The 15,452-nt window shown below is 47.7% G+C and overlaps 1 protein-coding gene across 1 annotated transcript in view; it reads right to left on the bottom strand.

Moving 5' to 3' along the window:
* Positions 1–15,452, bottom strand: part of LOC139262849 (myelin-associated glycoprotein-like) — a 76,282-nt gene that overhangs the window by 52,037 nt on the left and 8,793 nt on the right. Inside the window, exons 2-4 of the mRNA XM_070878044.1 lie at positions 4,188–4,475; positions 2,036–2,293; positions 570–860 (exon numbers count right to left, since the gene is read on the bottom strand). Of these exons, the coding sequence (XP_070734145.1) occupies positions 570–860; positions 2,036–2,293; positions 4,188–4,475 (837 nt within the window). The remainder of the gene's footprint in view (positions 1–569; positions 861–2,035; positions 2,294–4,187; positions 4,476–15,452) is intronic.

Here is a 15,452-nt window from a genome sequence, read left to right as displayed (position 1 = left end):
AAGTGTGATGGATACTCTCCACTTGCCTGGATGGGTGCAGCTCCAACACTCAATAAACTCGACACCATCCAGGATTTTCACCTCATCCACCAACTTAAACATTCACTCCCTCCACCACCGGCACACCGTGGCTGCAGTGTGTACCATCTACAAGATGCACTGCAGCAACTCAACAAGGCTTCTTCGGCAGCATCTCCCAAACCTGCGACCTCTACCACCTAGAAGGATAAGGGCAGCATGTGAATGGGAACACCATCATCTCCAAGTTCCCATCAAGTCACACACCATCCTGATGTGTAAATATATTGAAGTTCCTTTATTATCGCTGGCTCAAAATCCTGTAGCTTCCTCCCTAACAGCACTGAGGGAGCACTTTCATCACACGGGACTGCAGCGATTCACGAAGGCGGCTCACCAGCACCAGGGCAATTAGGGCTGGGCAATAAATGTTGGCCTTGCCAGCGATGCCCACATCCCATGAATGAATTAAAAAAAAATAGCTGTCTGTCTCTGTACATTGTTGAATCTCTTTCAAATTAACATTAAAAGATCCATGGGCAGACACTCACCCTGAATTTCCAATTGCATCTGCGATGGTGTGCGACCTTGAGAATTCGCCACAGAGCAGTTGAGTGTCTTCATGGTCATGTTGCTCCCATTGATGGTGAGTGTGTTGGTTATCAAGGATCCGGCCCTGGTGGACTGTGTCTCGTAGACCCCGCCTGATCCAGTCACCCCGATAGTTCTTCCTGGCAGATGCCACATGGCCTCAACGGATGAGTTGGATTCAACGACACAAAGGCAGGTCACGTTGGTCAGATACTGTGTGCACCTCGACTCCGACAGTATGATTGCATCATCTGTAAGACACGTTTTGGGGAAAGGCCCATTGAATTATCCAGTTTCAGTAGACAAGTACATGAAACATAGAAACAAAGAAACATCGAAAATAGGTGCAGGAGTAGGCCATTCGGCCCTTCTAGCCTGCACCGCCATTCAATGAGTTCATGGCTGAACATGCAACTTCAGTACCCCATTCCTGCTTTCTCACCATACCCCTTGATTCCCCTAGTAGTAAGGACTTCATCCAACTCCTTTTTGAATATATTTAGTGAATTGGCCTCAACAACCTTCGGTGGTAGAGAATTCCACAGGTTCACCACTCTCTGGGTGAAGAAATTCCTCCTCATCTCGGTCCTAAATGGCTTACCCCTTATCCTTAGACTGTGTCCCCTGGTTCTGGACTTCCCCAACATTGGGAACATTCTTCCTGCATCTAACCTGTCTAACCCCGTCAGAATTTTAAACGTTTGAAAGCAATCAAAAATACTAATGGAACATTGGCTTTTATCTCAAGAGGGTTGGAATACAAAAGAGGAGAAAGGTAGGCTACAGTTGTACAGAGCATTGGTCAGACCACATCTGGAGTATTGCGTTCAGTTCTGGGCATCGCACCTCAGGAAGGATATGATGGCCTTGGAGAGCAGATTCACCAGAATGATACCAGGGTTTAAATTATGAGAACAGGTTGCATAGACTTGGTTTGTATTCCCTCGAATATAGAAGATTCAGGGGTGGTCTAATCAAGGTGTTTAAAATGATTGAAGGATTTGATGTTGATAGAGAGAAACTATTTTCCCAAGTGAGCATAGTCCAGAACAAGTGGGCACAACCTAATCATTAGAGCTAGGCCATTCAGTGGTGAAGTCAGGAAGCATTTCTTTACACATAGGATGCTGTGGATCATTTGGAGCTTTCAAGACTGAGATGAATAGATTTTGGATCAGGGTATCAAGGGATATGGAGCAAAGTTATGTACAGATCAGCCATGATCTAATTAAATGGCTAATTGAATGACTGGAAGTGTTGGCATGGATTATGGTGCTTCAGACTCTGGAGTGAGTGTGTCCCAAGGTGGTAAAAGGCCTTATGTCAATGGAAGTTCTTTATTTCTTCTATTTGAACTGAAAGCGGTTTATTTGGGATCAATGCAGAAACCTGAAATGTTTTATAAATCAGACTTAAAAGTACTCACATTTGTTGGGAATTCTAACAGGCAGAGACCTTGAACTGCCCAAGGCACTTGTTGCTGTGCAGTAGTAGGAGACTTCCTCTCCGATGCCATGGGGAATAGTGATAGTTTGACCAACTTGGCTCATCTCAGTATCTTTTCCGTGGGAGACCTTGGACCAGGAGAAATAGTGGACTGCTGGATTACCCTCACTGGAACACCGCAGGGAAATCATATTTCCTTTTTTGAATGTCATTAGGATGAGAGTGTTTCGAGGGAAGTCTTTGAAATACAAAAATTATCAACACATTAAAATACTGAGGTAAAATCAGGAGTGTGATGGAATGCTCACCACTTGCTCTGGTTCAGCTCCAACAATACTCAATACTCAAGAAGCCTAAAACCATCCAGAACAAAGCAGTCCATTTGATCGGCACCCCATCTACCACCTTAAACACCCACAGCACCGGTGAATTGTGGCTTCAGTGTGTACCATCTACAAAATGCACTGCAGCAACTCGCCAAGGCTTCTTCGGCAGCACCTCCCAAACCAGCAACCTCTACCACCTAGAGGGTCGAGGGGAGTAGGCGCTTGGGAACAGCATCACCTCCAAGTTTCCCTCCGAGTCACACATACATTATCCTGACTTGGAGATACATCAGGTGTTGCTTCATCATTGCTGGGATAGTCCCTAACTAACAGCACTATGGGAGAACCTTCACCACACGGGACTGCAGCAGCTCAAGAAGGTGGCTCACCACCATATTCTCAAAGGACGACTAGGGACAGGCGATAAATGCTGGCCTTGCCAACAATGCCCACATCCCGAGAATGAATTTTTAAAAAGTGAGCCCAAGGGAGTTTAACATCTAACATGTGAGTCCCAGACTTAGGGCTCAATTTTCCCCAGTGCTCTTTTTGGCCTAGTTGAAAAAACCACAGTTTCCCCAATCAATTTGCACCAGCGTAACTCAGTTAGTTACAATTTTTTTAGACCAGTTTTTTTTTCAGCCAAAGGGAGCATAACCAGCCACCTGCACCAATTCTGGCCATTTAGGGAAGTTTGGCCAGCTGAGTGTTACTCCAGTTGTGCTTAGGCCAGCGTATGGGGCCTCTCCAGAAAAACCTTCCCTAGAGTTAAGGAAATCGGCGCAGGTAAGGAAATCAGCACAGCAGATGCCCGGACACACGAAAAGAATTGAAAAACATACCCCCAACCCCGCCCGAAGGCTGTCCGGTCCCATTCTCGGTCCCCATTTTCCCGGTTCGCTCCCATTCTCGGTCCCCAGTTCACAGAGAGAGAGAGAGAGAATTAATCAATCTGGGGACTGACAATGGGACCGGACTGGCAAGCCCTTTGGGCGGGTTTTGAGATAAGATGCTGCTATGTGTTTTTCAATTCTTTTAATTCTTGGGAGATGGCTGTATGCTTCACTTTGCAGCCTCAGCTCGCATTGTGGCTTGTACTTAGGCCCCCAAAAATCGGGCGTAACTCTTCAAGTATGCTAACAAAATGCTTTGGGGAAAATTGAGCCCTTAGATTGGGGAAAAATGCAAGTTTGGACTGGATATAGCTCCAATACTAGCATGTGTACAAACAGCTCTGTGTTCCTGATTAGAGACTGATTTTGCATAGAATTGCATAGAATGTACAGCACAGAGACAGGCCGTTCTTCGCAACTGATCCATATCCTTCACACGAGCCTCCTCCCACCCTACGTCATCTCACCCTGTCAACATATCCTTCTATTCCTTTCTTCCTCATGTGCTTATCTAGCTTCCCTTTAAATGAATCTTTGCAATACGCCTCAACCACTCCATGTGGTTGCAAGTTCCACACTTCCACCACTCTCTGGGTAAAGAAGATTCTCCTGAATTCCTTACTGGATTTATTAGTGACTAACTTATATTTATCGTCCCTAGTTTTCGACTACCTGAAGTGGAAACATTTTCTCTATGTCTACCCTATTGAAGCCCTTCATCATTTTAAAAACCTCTATCAGATCATCCCTCAGCCTTCTCTTTTCAAGAGAAAAGGACCCCAGCTTGTTCAGTCTTTCTTGATAGCTATAAGCTCTCAGTTCTGGTACATCTATTTTTTGCACCTTCTCCAGCGCCTTAATATGGGACCGATTGCACCTGGAACATAAGCAAGACTTTATAACTAATACTTACATTTTACACTCAAGGTGACAGAGTTCACCAGTCGATGGTTGGTTTCAAGGTAGTCGGATATACAGAGAACAGTTTGTCCGTGATGCTTGAACGAAGGGTTAAACATCAGCACAGTGGAAACCTCGTCACTGTTTTTGGTGACGGTGTTGACAGTGGACTCTGGCAATTCACTCCAGGTTAGAATGGGACGATTATCAGGGCAAGCATAGAAGGCTTTGCAGATTATATTTGCAGGTCTCCCTTCAGTTATATCCTCCGGGAGTAATATGACGGGTCTATCCGGAACATCTGAGCAATAAGAAAGATACAGAGATTGACAGTCAACTAGAACAGAGTCGATGACCCAATGAGTCTCTTAGGTTTGTACTGTGCTTTTTCATAGAATCATAGAAACCTACAGCACAGCAGGAGGCCATTCGGCCCGTGGTGCCAGTGCTGGCTCTTTGAACGAGCAGTCAGGCTTAGTTCCACGTTCCCACTTTTTGTCCCTAATCCTGTAAGTTCCTCATCCACAACCAACTGTCCAACTCCCTTTTAAAATTATTTATGGAATCAGCTTCCAACTCCTTTTCAGGCTGAGCGTTCCAGATCCGACATCGCTCTTGTGTCCTTACACACTACAGCAAATCAACACGAGGCACATACCGGAGACAAGGTCACTCTGTGACCTGTACCTTTATTCACAGGACCAAGAAGTGATGGCCCTGCATGGGACCTCCCTTTATATACCTGGATGACCAGGTGAGGAGTGTCTCCCACAAGTTCACCCCCTGTGGTCAAGGTGTGCATTTCTCAGTTGTATACAGTGTACAGTTTTGTTACATAAAGGTTACAGTTATGTGAAGGTTACAAACATGACATCACCTCCCCCCCAACATCTTTGGGTCAAAGATTGAATCTTTCAGGCGGTCGACGCTCTCTCGTGGAGCGCCGCAGTTGGGGCTCTGGTTGTTGAGCCTTTGCATACGTCTTTGTCACCTGTGGTGATTCCGGCTCGTCCGGGCTGACGGCAGGGACTGTGCATGCTGCTGAAGGTTCTTGTTGCTCGTTCACTGGCAGTGGTGTGGGCAGCATCTCATGATTTTCCTCAGGTTCCTCAGTGTCCATGCTGAACCTTTTTTTTTACTTGGTCCAGATGCTTGCGGCATATCTTCCCATTGTTGAGTCTGACCACTATGACCCCATTCCCCTCTTTACCAATTACAGTACCCTCGAGCCACTTGGGCCCCACAGCGTGATTAAGAACAAATACAGGGTCATCGATTTCTATCCATCTCCCCTTTGAGTTACGGTCGTGGCACTCATGTTGGGACTGGCACTTGCCCTCAACAATGTCTGACAAGACTGGATGAATGAGGGACAGCCGAGTTTTTAATGTACGTTTCATGAGAAGTTCCGCTGGCAGGTCTCCCGTGAGTGAGTACGGTCGGGACCTGTAGGCCAGCAGGAGGCGCGATAGATGGTATCGAAGGGAGGGTCCTTGAATCCAGCGCATGCCTTGCTTTATGATTTGGACCGCATGTTCCGCCTGGCCATTGGAAGCCGGCTTGAACGGCACTGTCCTGACATGTTTAATGCCGTTACCTGACATGAACTCCCGGAATTCATAGCTAGTGAAACACGCGCCATTGTCGCTAACTAGGATGTCCGGCAAGCCGTGGGTCGCAAAGGCTGCACGCAGACTCTCCACTGTGGTGGATGTCATGCACGAATTCAAAATGATGCACTCGATCCATTTCGAGTATGCATCAACAACAATGAGGAACATTTTTCCCATGAACGGACCCGTGTAGTCTACGTGAATACATCACCATGGCTTGGTGGGCCAGGACCACGGGTTGAGTGGGGCCTCCCTGGGGGCATTGCCCAGCTGGGCACACGTCGTGCATCTGCGAACAGTGTTCCAGGTCTAAGTCAATTCCTGGCCACCATACATGTGACCGGGCAATGGCCTTCATTAGAACGATGCTTGGGTGCTTGCTGTGGAGTTCCCTGATGAATGCTTCCCTGGGGCATAGTAGGCAGTCGGTTTGGATGGAGAGTTCATCCATCCGACTGTGAAACGGTCTGAGCTCTTCAGGGCATGCTCCGTGTGCGGGCGCCCAATCCCCAGTCAGGACACATTTCTTAATCAGAGATAGGAAGGGATCTCTGTTTGTCCAGGTTTTGATCTGGTGAGCCTTGATGGGGGAGCCTGCACTGTCAAAGGCATCGACAGCCATGACCATCTCAGCGCTTTGCTCCGCTGCCCCCTCAGTAGTGGCCAGTGGAAGCCTGCTGAGCGCATCAGCGCAATTTTTGGTGCCCGGCCAGTGCCGTATGGTGCAGTCATATGCAGCCAGCGTGAGAGCCCATCGCTGTATGCGAGCTGACGCATTGGCAATGACAGCTTTGCTGTTGGACAACAGGGATGTTAACGGCTTGTGGTCATTTCTAACTCGAACCTTCTGCCAAAAAGGTACTGATGCATCTTCTTCACCCCGTAGACACATGCAAGTGCTTCCTTTTCAACCATCCCATATCCCCTTTCTACTTGGGAGAGCGACCTGGAGGCATAAGCCACAGGTTGGAGTTGGCCCTCATCATTACTCTGCTGCAGCACGCATCCAACCCCATAGGATGATGCATCGCATGTCAAAACCAATTTCTTAGAGGTTGTACAAGGTAAATAACTTATTAGAACAAAGCAGGTTCCGCGACCGATTGAAAGCCCGTTCCTGACAGTCCCCTGACACGGTGGAGCATGTGTAGCGGCTCCAGCAATGTACTTAAGTTCGGTAGAAAGTTCCCGAAATAGTTCAATAGTCCCAGAAATGAACGCAACTCCGATGTGTTGCCGGGCCTGGGTGCGCGACGGATCGCCTCCGTTTTGGATTCGGTAGGCCGGATCCTGTCTGCGGCAACCCTCCTGCCCAAAAACTCGACCTCTGGGGACAAAACACACACTTGGACTTCTTTAGTCGCAGGCCTACCCGGTCCAGTCGGCGTAGCACCTCCTCCAGGTTGTGGAGGTGTTCCTCGGTGTCTCGACCCATTATAAGGATGTCGTCCTGAAATACAATTGTTCCGGGGATTGATTTGAGCAGGCTTTCCATGTTCCTCTGAAAGATAGCGGCTGCTGAATGAATGCCAAATGGACACCTGTTGTAAACAAACAGCCCCTTGTGCGTGGTGATGGTGGTCAGTAGCTTGGATTCTCGGCCAGTTCCTGGGTCATGTAGGCCGAAGTGAGGTCCAACTTGGTGAACAGCTTGCCGCCTGCCAATGTGGCAAAAGATCCTCCGTTCTCGGAAGCGGATATTGGTCCTGAAGGTACACTCGGTTGATGGTGGCCTTGTAGTCGCCACAGATCCTGACCGAGCCATCCGTTTTTAGAACAGGGATAATGGGACTTGCCCAGTCGCTGAATTCAACGGGTGAAATTATGCCCTCTCTTAGCAACCTGTCCAGCTCACTCTCAATTTTCTCCCGCATCACATACAGCACAGTTCTGGCTTTGTGGTGCACTGATGTGGTGTCCGGGGTGATGCATATCCTTACTTTGGTGCCTTTGAAAGTCCTGACGCCAGGCTGAAATAATGACTCAACTTTTGTGGGACCTGTGAGCATGAACTTCGCTCCGCAGATGAAATGGCGTACAGATCCCCCAATTTCCAGTTCATCTCGGCTAGCCAGCTCCTCCCCAAAAGCGCGGGACCATTTCCCGGGACAATCCAGAATGGCAGCCAGTTCCGAGATCCATTATGTGTGACCACCAACATTGCACTGCCTAGCACTGGGATGATCTCTTTGGTGTACGTCCGTAATTGCGTGTCAATGCGTTCTAGTTTGGGTCTGCTAGCTCTGAGTGGCCACAGTTTCTTGAATTGTTGGACACTCATAAGTGACTGGCTGGCTTCTGTGTCCAGCTCCATGCGTACCGGGATGCCGTTTAACAGTACTCTCAGCATCATAGGTGGCGTCTTTGTGTATGAGCTGTGGATGTTTGCCACCTGGACCTGCTGAACTTCAGCGTCCATTGCTGTGTCCCAGGCATACCCTTGCCTTGCAGACCCCTCTTGTGGTTCATCCACTTTGTAAACCAGCCTCACTGTGGGCTTCCTGCACATCCTGGCTAAATGTCCAGTCAAGTTACAATTTCTGCAGATGAATTGTTGAAACCGGCAGGTCTTCGCAGCATGTTTGCCCCCACACCTCCAGCATGAGCTGAGATTGTTGTGAACAAAAAAGCTTTTACCAGGCATTCCTCTCTGATTGTCTCTTTGATTACTCTTGAGCACGCTGTTTGTGGATGTCAATGGTCCCATCCCGGGACGTATTGTCCCTTGTGATGGTGTAAATGTCCGTTCAACCTGCCATTGTCTCTGTTGAGGACCCACCCTAGAGTCTGTTACTGCCTGGTTGGTGTCGAATTGCCCTTGCCTGCCTGCGGGGTTCTGAGTCGCGTTTACCATGTTAACTCCCTGCTCCATCGCCACGTTGGCAGCAGAGTTGCGCGCATATATGATCTTGGTTTCCTCCTCCCCCGCCATGAAGGTTTGAGCCATCAACGCCGCTGCTTCCAAGCTCAAGTCCTTGGTCTCAATTAGCTTCCTAAAAATATCGGCATGACCAATGCCCTCAATGAAGAAATCCCATAACATCTCCCCCCTCCAGGCGTCTGTGAACTTACAGAGGCTGGCCAAGCGCCGAAGGTCCGCAATGAAGTTCGGTATGCTCTGCCCTTCCCGACGTCGGTGCGTATAGAATCGGTGTCGGGCTAATGTATATACTACTCGCCGCTTTGAGGTGCTCACCGATCAGTTTGCTGAGCTCCTCAAAGGTCTTGTCCGCCGGCTTCTCGGGTGCGAGCAGGTCTTTCATCAGCGCGTACGTCTTAGGTCCACAGCTGGTCAGTAGATGCGCCCTTCGCTTGTCAGCTGCTGCTGCTCCCAGCCAGTCCTTCATGACAAAGCTCTGCTGGAACCTCTCAATGAAATTGTCCCAGTCCTTACCCTCACAGTCCCGTTCCTCCGTGCTACTGGTGGCCATTCTCTTGAGTCATTAATTCCAGTTTCGCGTCGCCAAATGTTGTGTCCTTACACACGACAGCAAATGAACACGAGAGACAAGGTCACTCTGTGACCTGTACCTTTATTCACAGGACCAAGAAGTGATGACCCTGAGTGGGACCTCCCTTTATATACCTGGATGACCAGGTGAGGAGTGTCTCCCACAAGTTCAACCCCTGTGGTCAAGGTGTGTATTTCCCAGATGTAGACAGTGTACAGTGTTGTTACATAAAGGTTACAGTTATGTGAAGGTTACAAACATGACAGCTCGGAGTTAGAACTATTCTCTTTATCTCCCCTCTAGATCTTTTGCCAACGATTTTGAATCTCTGACTTCCAGTTATTGACCCACTCACCAGAGGGCAGAATAAATCTTCACTTAGAAAGACACGGATTAATCAAGGGCAGTCAGCACGGATTTGTTAAGTGAAGGTTGTGTCTGATTAATTTGATTGAATTTTTCGAGGAGGTAATAAGGAGGGTCAATGAGAGCAATGCATTTGATGTAGTCTGCATGGATTTTAGCAAGGCTTTTTACAAGGTCCCACATAACAGGCTGATCAAAAAAGTAAAAGCCCATGGCATCCAAGGGAGAGTGGCAAATTGAATCCAAAATTGGCTCAATGACAGGAAGCAAAGGGTAATGGTTGATGGGTATTTTTGAGACTGGAAGGTTGTTTCCAGCGGAGTTCCACAGGGCTCAGTACTCGGTCCCTTGCTTTTCGTAGTATATATTAATGATTTAAAGTTAAATGTTAGATGCACGATAAAGAAATTTGCAGATGATACAAAAATTGGCTGTGTGGCTGAGAGCGAGGAGGAAAGCTTTACACTGCAGGAAGATTTCGATGAACTGGTCAGTTGAGCAGAAAAGTAGAAAATGGAATTCAATCCGTAAAAGTGTGAGATAATGTATTTGGGGAGGGGCAACAAGGTAAGGGAATACAGAATAAATGGAAGGATACTGAGAGGTGCGGAGGGTCAGAGGGACCTTGGAGTGTATGTCCACTGAGACTTAAATGCAGCAGGACAGATCGATAAGGTAGCTAAAAAGGCAGACTGAATGTCTTCCTTTATTAGCTGTGGCCTAGAATATAAAGCAAGGGAGTTATGCTAGAATTGTATACAACACTAGTTAGGCCACCGCTAGAGTACTGCATAGAGTTCTGGTCACCACATTACAGGAAAGATGTGATTGCACTAGAGAGGGTGCAGAGGAGATTTACGAGGACGTTGCCTGGACTGAAACATTTTAGCTATGAAGAATGATTGGATAGGCTGGGGTTGTTTTCTTTGGAACAGAGGAGGTTGAGGGGAGATTTAATTGAGGTGTATAAAATTATGAGGATCCGAGATAGAGTGGATGCAAAGGACTTATTTCTCTGAGCAGAGGGGTCAATAACCAGGTGGCATAGATTTAAAGTATTTGGTAGAAGGATTAGCGGGGAGCAGAGGACAAATATTTTCACTCAGAGGATGGTGGGAGTCTGGAGCTCACTGCCTGAAAGGGTGGTAGAGGCAGAAATACTCATAATATTTTAAAAGTACTTGGATATGCATTTAAAGAGCCGTGATCTACAGAGCTATGGACCTAGTGATGGAAAGTGGGATTAGGTTGGGTAGCTCTTTTTCGACTGACACGGACACGAGCGGCCAAATGCTCTCCTTCTGTATCATAATTTATATGGTTTTATGATTCTATGATTTACATTATTAGTCCTCACAAAGTGCATCATAGAAACATAGAAACATAGAAAATAGGTGCAGGAGTAGGCCATTCGGCCCTTCGAGCCTGCACCGCCATTCAATGAGTTCATGGCTGAACATGCAACTTCAGTACCCCATTCCTGCTTTCTCACCATACTCTTGATCCCCCTAGTAGTAAGGACTTCATCTAACTCCTTTTTGAATATAGTTAGTGAATTGGCCTCAACAACTTTCTGTGGTAGAGAATTCCACAGGTTCACCACTCTCTGGGTGAAGAAGTTTCTCCTCATCTCGGTCCTAAATGGCTTACCCCTTATTCTTAGACTGTGACCCCTGGTTCTGGACTTCCCCAACATTGGGAACATTCTTCCTGCATCTAACCTGTCTAAACCCATCAGAATTTTAAATGTTTCTATGAGGTCCCCTCTCATTCTTCTGAACTCCAGTGAATACAAGCCCAGTTGATCCAGTCTTTCTTGATAGGTCAGTCCTGCTATCCCGGGAATCAGTCTGGTGAACCTTCGCTGCGCTCCCTCAATAGCAAGAATGTCCTTCCTCAGGTTAGGAGACCAAAACTGTGCACAATACTCCAGGTGTGGCCTCACCAAGGCCCTGTACAACTGTAGCAACACCTCCCTGCCCCTGTACTCAAATCCCCTCGCTATGAAGGCCAACATGCCATTTGCTTTCTTAACCGCCTGCTGTACCTGCATGCCAAACTTCAATGACTGATGTACCATGACACCCAGGTCTCGTTGCATCTCTCCTTTTCCTAATCTTTCACCATTCAGATAATAGTCTGTCTCTCTGTTTTTACCACCAAAGTGGATAACCTCACCTAACCTATCCAAGTCGCTCTGCAGCCTCATAGCATCCTCCTCGCAGCTCACACTGCCACCCAACTTAGTGTCATCCGCAAATTTAGAGATACTACATTTAATCCCCTCGTTTAATTCATTAATGTACAGTGTAAACAGCTGGGGCCCCAGCACAGAACCTTGCGGTACCCCACTAGTCACTGCCTGCCATTCTGAAAAGTACCCATTTACTCCTACTCTTTGCTTCCTGTCTGACAACCAGTTCTCAATCCATGTCAGCACACTACTCCCAATCCCATGTGCTTTAACTTTGCACATTAATCTCTTGTGTGGGACCTTGTCGAAAGCCTTCTGAAAGTCCAAATATACCACATCAACTGGTTCTTCCTTGTCCACTCTACTGGAAACATCCTCAAAAAATTCCAGAAGATTTGTCAAGCATGATTTCCCTTTCACAAATCCATGCTGACTTGGACCTATCATGTCACCTCTTTCCAAATGCGCTGCTATGAAATCGTTAATAATTGATTCCATCATTTTACCCACTACCGATGTCAGGCTGACCGGTCTATAATTCCCTGTTTTCTCTCTCCCTCCTTTTTTAAAAAGTGGGGTTACATTGGCTACCCTCCACTCGATAGGAACTGATCCAGAGTCAATGGAATGTTGGAAAATGACTGTCAATGCATCCGCTATTTCCAAGGCCACCTCCTTAAGTACTCTGGGATGCAGTCCATCAGGCCCTGGGGTTTTATCGGCCTTCAATCCCATCAATTTCCCCAACACAATTTCCCGACTAATAAGGATTTCCCTCAGTTCCTCCTCCTTACTAGACCCTCTGACCCCTTTTATATCCGGAAGGTTGTTTGTGTCCTCCTTAGTGAATACTGAACCAAAGTACTTGTTCAATTGGTCTGCCATTTCTTTGTTCCCCGTTATGACTTCCCCTGATTCTGACTGCAGGGGACCTATGTTTATCTTTACCAACCTTTTCCTCTTTACATATCTATAGAAACTTTTGCAATCCGTCTTAATGTTCCCTGCAAGCTTCTTCTCGTACTCCATTTTCCCTGCCCTAATCAAACCATTTGTCCTCCTCTGCTGAGTTCTAAATTTCTCCCAGTCCCCGTGTTTGCTGCTATTTCTGGCCAATTTGTATGCCACTTCCTTGGCTTTAATACTATCCCTGATTTCCCTTGATAGCCACGGTTGAGCCACCTTCCCTTTTTTATTTTTACGCCAGACAGGAATGTACAATTGTTGTAGTTCATCCATGCGGTCTCTAAATGTCTGCCATTGCCCATCCACAGTCAACCCCTTAAGTATCATTCGCCAATCTATCCTAGCCAATTCACGCCTCATACCTTCAAAGTTACCCTTCTTTAACTTCTGGACAATGGTCTCTGAATTAACTGTATCATTCTCCATCCTAATGCAGAATTCCACCATATTATGGTCACTCTTCCCCAAGGGGCCTCGCACAACGAGATTGCTAATTAATCCTCTCTCATTACACGACACCCAGTCTAAGATGGCCTCCCCGCGAGTTGGTTCCTCGACATATTGGTCTAGAAAACCATCCCTTATGCACTCCAGGAAATCCTACTTCACCGTATTGCTTCCAGTTTGGTTAGCCCAATCTATGTGCATATTAAAGTCATCCATTATAACTGCTGCACCCTTATTGCATGCACCCCTAATTTCCTGTTTGATGCCCTCCCCAGCATCACTACTACTATTTGGAGGTCTGTACACAACTCCCACTAACGGTTTTTGCCCTTTGGTGTTCTGCAGCTCTACCCATATAGATTCCACATCATCCAAGCTAATGTCCTTCCTAACTATTGCATTAATCTTCTCCTTAACCAGCAATGCTACCCCACCTCCTTTTCCTTTTATTCTATCCTTCCTGAATGTTGAATACCCCTGGATGTTGAGTTCCCAGCCCTGATCATCCTGGAGCTACGTCTCTGTGATCCCAATCACATCATATTTGTTAACATCTATTTGCACAGTTAATTGATCCACCTTATTACGGATACTCCTTGCATTAAGACACAAAGCCTTCAGGCTTGTTTTTTTAACACCCTTTGTCCTTTTAGAATTTTGCTGTACAGTGGCCCTTTTTGTTCTTTGCCTTGGGTTTCTCTGCCCTCCACTTTTCCTCATCTCCTTTCTGTCTTTTGCTTTTGTCTCCTTTTTGTTTCCCTCTGTCTCCCTGCATTGGTTCCCATCCCCCTGCCATATTAGTTTAACTCCTACCCAACAGCACTAGCAAACACTCCCCCTAGGACATTAGTTCCGGCCCTGCCCAGGTGCAGACCGTCCGGTTTGTACTCGTCCCACCTCCCCCAGAACTGGTTCCAATGCCCCAGGAATTTGAATCCCTCCCTGCTGCACCACTGCTCAAGCCACGTATTCATCTGCGCTATCCTGCGATTCCTACTCTGACTCGCACGTGGCGCTGGTAGCAATCCCGAGATTACTACTTTTGAGGTCCTACTTTTTAATTTAGCTCCTAGCTCCTTAAATTTGTTTCGTAGGACCTCATCCCTTTTTTTTACCTATGTCGTTGGTACCAATGTGCACCACGACAACTGGCTGTTCTCCCTCCCTTTTTAGAATGTCCTGCACCCGCTCCGAGACATCCTTGACCCTTGCACCAGGGAGGCAACATACCATTCTGGAGTCTCGGTTGCGGCCGCAGAAATGCCTATCTATTCCCCTTACAATTGAATCCCCTATAACTATCGCTCTCCCACTCTTTTTCCTGCCCTCCTGTGCAACAGAGGCAGCCACGGTGCCTGATGAGTCATCCCCCTCAACAGTACTCAAAGCAGTGTATCTGTTTTGCAGGGGGATGACCACAGGGGACCCCTGCACTACCTTCATTGCACTGCTCTTCCTGCTGGTCTTCCATTCCCTATTTGGCTGTGGACCCTTTGCCTGCGGTATGACCAACTCGCTACACGTGCTACTCACGTCATTCTCAGCATCATGGGATGCTCCAGAGTGAATCCACCCTCAGCTCCAACTCCGCAACGCGGTCCGTCAGGAGCTGGAGGTGGATACTCGTCCCGCACATGCAGTTGTCAGGAACACTGGAGTCGTCCCTGACTTCCCACATGGTACAGGAGGAGCATAACACGTGACCGAGCTGTCCTGCCATGACTTAACCCTTAGTTAAGCAACAACAATGCTAAAGTTTACTCACTGTTATAGAAGAGAATAAAGAAAACCTACTCACCAATCACCAGCCAATCACTTACCCCCTTGGCTGTGACATCACCTTTCTGTTTCTTTCTACTTCTTTTTTGCCTTCTGCCTGTAGCTGCACCGGCTCGCCTTTTATAGGCCTCTCCACGCATCTCCTCGACGCTGCTCCCGACTGCCGCCGCGCTAGGCCCCGGACTCCCTGCTTTGCCTTTAATGGCCTCTCCACGCACTTCCAACGCTGCTCCCGACTGCCGCCGACGCTAGGCCCCGGGCTCCCTGCTGTGCCTTTTATAGGCCTCTCCACGCACCTCCGACGCTGCTCCCGACTGCCGCCGCGCTAGGCCCCGGGCTCCCTGCTGTGCCTTTTATAGACCTCTCCACACACCTCCGACGCTGCTCCCGACTGCCGCCGACACTCTTCACACTTCTCCACTTTGAACTCTACCTGCCATGCTCCTGTCTATTTCATCATC

This window comes from Pristiophorus japonicus, chromosome 4, assembly GCF_044704955.1.
Source record: "Pristiophorus japonicus isolate sPriJap1 chromosome 4, sPriJap1.hap1, whole genome shotgun sequence".
Classification (NCBI taxonomy): Eukaryota; Metazoa; Chordata; class Chondrichthyes; family Pristiophoridae; genus Pristiophorus; species Pristiophorus japonicus.
The sequence above is the reverse complement of the archived record's forward strand: the minus strand, read 5'-3'. Positions and strand labels throughout refer to the sequence as shown.